This window comes from Sinocyclocheilus rhinocerous, unplaced genomic scaffold, assembly GCF_001515625.1.
Source record: "Sinocyclocheilus rhinocerous isolate Xijiao unplaced genomic scaffold, SAMN03320098_v1.1 scaffold295, whole genome shotgun sequence".
In the NCBI taxonomy this organism is placed as follows: Eukaryota; Metazoa; Chordata; class Actinopteri; order Cypriniformes; family Cyprinidae; genus Sinocyclocheilus; species Sinocyclocheilus rhinocerous.
In genome coordinates this window covers 851,465-857,175 of record NW_015647035.1, presented here as the reverse complement: position 1 = coordinate 857,175, position 5,711 = coordinate 851,465, and the positions used below count along the sequence as shown (strand labels likewise).

Here is a 5,711-nt window from a genome sequence, read left to right as displayed (position 1 = left end):
GGGTTGACACTTTTAACACGAATTGAAAAATGTTTATATGAATCAAATACGCTGAATAAAAGTGACACCCACCTGCACTGTATGAGGCATGAGAGGTTGACCATCAAAACAGCCTCAGTGTTGGTCTGCTTGCTCTTCATGACCTTTGCATGAAATGCTTTGTAACTGTAGGAATGGAAATCTAATTAATTATAATAATTTGTGTAAAATATTTAGCAGTACAGACTTAAAGCAAGAATGATCAAAAAGGATGTTATTGGTATTTTTAGAGTTTAAAAAGCTTACTCTGTCAGAAAATGTCTCATCTGGCATGTGATCATCTGGGCTTTTGTCTCATCGCCTAGCACCTTTTGAGCATACTCTACATGTTTATGAAAGCACTAGGAAAAGGGGGAAAATAAATTTTTTTTAATGTTTTCCTCCAGAAATCCATTATTTGCTGAAGGGAAAGAATGGTTGCTTTTTCCTCTTTTTCATTACCTGGATGACATCAATGGCCTGATCACAGCAGTACACCTGGTCTCTCAGCTGTGGAAGTTCTCCTTCCTTCCAGGCTGTTCCTTCTCTGTCCAAAATTTTGTGAAGGCACCTGCTCACCTCCCTCTAGTGAACAATAATACGAGAAAATTAAAACTTAAGCTTTTTGCTGGAAGCACATCTATGGCAAGATTCTACAAGCAAAACGTTTTCATGCACTGGTCAATTTTGCTTCCATAAAATGTATTTTTTTCAGACTAAGGAAAAACATCTAAAATACACATTTATGTATTTATTTTATTACACTTTATCTATTTGTGTCTGTAGATTTAAATATAGCTTTAAAGGCGTTTTTCTCCTGCACTAAGCCAGAAATCTCCACTTCATTAACACTTTCATACACCTAACTTTACAGTGTTATTATATGTTTTGAAGGCTATTACAGAGGGATTTTTCATATCATTTCATATATTTACATATTTCAATGCTTGGTTTACATAATATTTTACTCTGAAAAAAAAAGGGCTGTTGACAGATTTTTCTGATTTACTGAGTGATAAAAAGAGATCCTAAAAACCTTTTATTCTAGTATGTCAACAAAATGAAATAAGAATCTTGAACCTGGCTTCATCCAATGTTCAGATTTCTGTTGTGCAGATGTAGGCCTATGCATGTTTTAATTCAAAATGCCTCATTTGCATATATAAGCATAACATTACAGAAAACTGTAAAACAAAATGTAATGTCATAATGCAATTAATTAACTGGGGAAGTATCTATTATTAAAAACTCACATTACCCTGTTCACCTGTGGTGTCTTGCCTTAAAGTGACAGAGAAAATAGAGCCGTGTTTTATAACATTTAAAGGCATCATAAAGCATCAAACCTCTTCTATGGTCAAAAACTGCTGTTCCAGTGGTGCAGTCACGTCTTCAGGAAGCAGCGGATCAAGCTTTGAGTGATCAATCACTTCTTTTATCATTCTGCCATTTAGAATACTGCAAACAAAGAAAGACAAAATATAACTCTGAAAATTGTTTCCATTTTAAGGGATAGTTCACCTAAAAATGACAATTCTGTCATCATTTACTCTGTCGTTCCAAACCTGTATTGACTGACTTTCTTCTGTGGGATGCAAAAGAAGATATTTTGAAGAATGTTTCAACCGTTTTTTTCCTTAAATTGAAAGTCAGTGGATTCCAAAATAACATCCCACTGACTGTCATTATATGGACCAAAAAAACAAAAAAAAATCCGAATATCTTCATCTGTTGACTCAGAATTAAAAACAAATACATACTGGTTTGGAACAACATGATTGTGAGTAAATGATGACAGAATATTCATTTTTTGGGTGAACTATCCTTTTAAATGTTTTAATATTTAAATATTAAATGCATATACATTTTGCATGTTGTTTCACTTAAAGTAAAGTAAAATAAAATAAAATAAAGTTCCCTAAGATAAAAAAAAATAGTGTAATTTGCTTCTCTTACTTGGGGTAATCCTGGTTCACCCACTGCAATAAAAGGACGCAGTCCTCATCACACAATGTGTACTCTGCGGCTTCTCTCAGTCTTGCACTGAAGGTCTTATGGTACAGTGTGGCATAAAACTGGCACACATTCTCCTGTTCTGGGTAGCAGCTGCTCACCCATGTTGCAACTTTCAGCAAGTCTTCTTTCATTCGTTTCGCTTTGCAAATGATCAATTGCTGCAAGGAGGAATGTATCTCAATGCTTGGGTCTAACTGTGCTTCTTCCATCCTCCTCTGAACAAGTCGCTCCAGCAGAGCTTCGTGGTTCTGTTTACACCTCCTCGGCCTCCATGGTGGGTGTTCCTTTTCTTGAAACCCTTCCCAGCGCATGTCCTGCTCCTCCTCCTGCAGAATGGCTCGGACTGCTTCTTTCAGCACCTCCTGCTCCTCAGGACTCTGGAGGTCGAGGGAGTTTTCCAGGGTCTGCATCACCGACTCCAGCCAGTCCTCGTAGTCTCAGCAGAGCTTCGTGGTTCTGTTTACACCTCCTCGGCCTCCATGGTGGGTGTTCCTTTTCTTGAAACCCTTCCCAGCGCATGTCCTGCTCCTCCTCCTGCAGAATGGCTCGGACTGCTTCTTTCAGCACCTCCTGCTCCTCAGGACTCTGGAGGTCGAGGGAGTTTTCCAGGGTCTGCATCACCGCCTCCAGCCAGTCCTCGTAGTCTTTTGCTAGTCTAGCCTCTGAATCTTCCTCTTCCTCCACCAGCTTCATTTTGGATCCAATCCCATCCTGCTTCAACTCAAACAGACGGTCTTCTCGGGTGATCAGTTGTTTCCCTGCATCCACAAAGCGGCATGCTTGTAGATTCTGCTTAAAAGTGGGGACCTCTGTAGAAATCAGAAAAAAGATGCTTTCCTTACTGTGCACAAACAACGTTGGATTGTATCATTATAAAAATCATTCATATATACAGTATGATGTAATGTATATGGAAAAAAGTAAGATTTCCATGGAGTTTACACGCATAGCCTAGTTAGGATATATGATATATTGATATTTGTGATGCGCATTTGTGATACACATCAATGACTGTAAAAACATCATTGTCATTGTCAGTAATTAAATTCAAATAAATTATCAGTAACAATAACTGATTTTGCTTGCATATGCATTTATAACAACAGCAATAATATACATTTGAAATATTACACTTAAGATTCTCATTTAAGTGGGTTGAAATTTACAGTGAAATTATTTACTGCCGATAAAACACTGGATAAAAATTCTAAAAATTTTTTTTTAAATAATATTATTTTTCTGTACAATGTAGAATGTTAATGCAGATCTTTACTATAAACAAGATGACTGCACATATGTCTACAAAATAAGGTTAAATTTTTGTGTTTCAATATACAACATTTTGAAATATGATTGACTATTGAAGACTCCTGAAAGCATTTCATAGATAAGGGAACACATATTCACTATTCACTACGAGTTTTCCCTTAATAAACTCCTAATTTGCTGCTTATTCATAGTAAGTAAGGTAGTTGTTGTAATAGTTAGGTATTGAGTGGGTTATGGGATCTGAAATATGGTCATGCATTAATATGTACTTTATAAGTACTAATAAACAGCCAATATGCTATTAAAATGCATGCTAATAAGCAACTAGTTAATAGTGAATAGCGTTCCATAATCTAAAATGTTACAAGGAGATCTAAGTTAATAAGCATTAACTTTTCCTACCTGGAATATTGTTCTTTTTGGGATGCCGTTTAAAAATGTTTAGCATTCCGAGCTTTTTTGTCATTTCTTCTGAGGAAGAAAAACAAATCTGATATCGGATTCGCAAGAAAAAAAAAACAGAATTTCAATTCGATCTTCTTTCATTCAGCTACAATTAAGCGGTTTGTGGAAATAACGGACCCGGTTTTTATAGGCTTTATGAGCACGAGCGAGTTAGGTGGAGTTTATGACATCACAGTGCATCCCCGTATGCAGCTCTCCCCTGCTATCGTACTTTACCGATCTGTAGGTGGGGAAGGCAAGCTGATATATATAGCAACAAGAAACATAAATAGACATGAGATAAGAAATAAACACAAACATTAGGGAGCCGAAAAAAAACAGAATTTCAATTCGATCTTCTTTCATTCAGCTACAATTAAGCGGTTTGTGGAAATAACGGACCCGGTTTTTATAGGCTTCATGAGCACGAGCGAGTTAGGTGGAGCTTATGACATCACAGTGCATCCCCGTATGCAGCGCTCCCCTGCTACCGTACTTTACCGATCTGTAGGTGGGGAAGGCAAGCTGATATATATAGCAACAAGAAACATAAATAGACATGAGATAAGAAATAAACACAAACATTAGGGAGCTCTAAATCATAAGGTGGGAAAAAAATCTTAAAGCAGCCTAGTGACTTCATGAATGTCTTCTGTTTTTCTACTTGATTTAGGTTCTCGGTTGTTTACAAAAATTTAATTTATGCTATTAAAACGGCTAAAAATAAATAAATAAAAGGTGACATTGGTAGCATCCCCGTATGCAGCGCTCCCCTGCTACCGTACTTTACCGATCTGTAGGTGGGGAAGGCAAGCTGATATATATAGCAACAAGAAACATAAATAGACATGAGATAAGAAATAAACACAAACATTAGGGAGCTCTAAATCATAAGGTGGGAAAAAAATCTTAAAGCAGCCTAGTGACTTCATGAATGTCTTCTGTTTTTCTACTTGATTTAGGTTCTCGGTTCAAATTTAATTGATAGTTTATGCTATTAAAACGGCTAAAAATAAATAAATAAAAGGTGACATTGGTATTATGGGATGGCATATTGGTGCCCGTTACTATTTTACAGCTTATAACCTTATATTTCATTTAGTTAAATAATGTCAACACTTACTACTTGGAATAACAAAATCAGATTTTCACCTTAACATAATCACAGGGGCGCGGCAAGATGTTGTTTGGATGCCGATTTTGGAAAGTTTTTGCCGGGATGGGCATTTTTTAAAAATCTGAAATTCGCTTTTGCGCCATTATCTCCTTGTATTAAAGTTAATCTTGTTCGCATTCTGTATAGTTCATGTCTGATACCACGCGCTAGCGTCACGTGTTCATGAGGATTAGGCTAATCATCCCATATAGAAAACATCACAAGTAAAATTAATCATGTTTATAAAGATAAACATGGGTTTATTATAGCCCACTTACAATTTACATTTCAGAGATCATTACAAATAAATTATTAAATGCTAAAACTGAATAAATTTAAATGAACAAACTTGGCGTTGCATTTGCAACCACGTGAAAACGGGGTGCTGCAGCCCCCTCAGCACCCCTACTTCCAGCGTCCCTGCACCGAAGGCAAGAAGACACAAGGAAGATGTGTCACGATTAGGGATGTAACGGTATGAAAATGTCATATCACGATTATAGTGACCGAAGTTATCACGGTTATCAATACTATCACAGTTTTGTTCAAATTAGATGAAAATGTTCAAAAAGAACTGATACACACACTGAAAACATTTCAATAAGTTTTATATTTGAAAATCAACAAACAACAAATACAATTACCAGCTATATGCAAGTTTTTTTAGCATAAACATTAAATTAACATTAACATGAAGCCCTAATAATAATAATAATAATAATAAATCACTTGAAGATCATGTGATCTTCGGTTAGGAGATCTTGTGATGCTTTTTAAAGCAAAGTTGGGGTTGATTTCGAGTTCACAT

General features: G+C 36.1%; 1 protein-coding gene across 1 annotated transcript in view; it reads right to left on the bottom strand.

Annotated features, from left to right (window-relative positions):
- LOC107708425 (tumor necrosis factor alpha-induced protein 2-like) overlaps positions 1-3,838 on the bottom strand; it is a 6,018-nt gene extending 2,180 nt beyond the window's left edge. Inside the window, exons 1-7 of the mRNA XM_016512641.1 lie at positions 3,706-3,838; positions 2,602-2,843; positions 1,975-2,393; positions 1,365-1,476; positions 481-603; positions 286-380; positions 73-165 (exon numbers count right to left, since the gene is read on the bottom strand). Of these exons, the coding sequence (XP_016368127.1) occupies positions 73-165; positions 286-380; positions 481-603; positions 1,365-1,476; positions 1,975-2,393; positions 2,602-2,843; positions 3,706-3,769 (1,148 nt within the window). The 5' untranslated portion in view covers positions 3,770-3,838. The remainder of the gene's footprint in view (positions 1-72; positions 166-285; positions 381-480; positions 604-1,364; positions 1,477-1,974; positions 2,394-2,601; positions 2,844-3,705) is intronic.
- Positions 3,839-5,711: the final 1,873 nt, after the last annotated feature.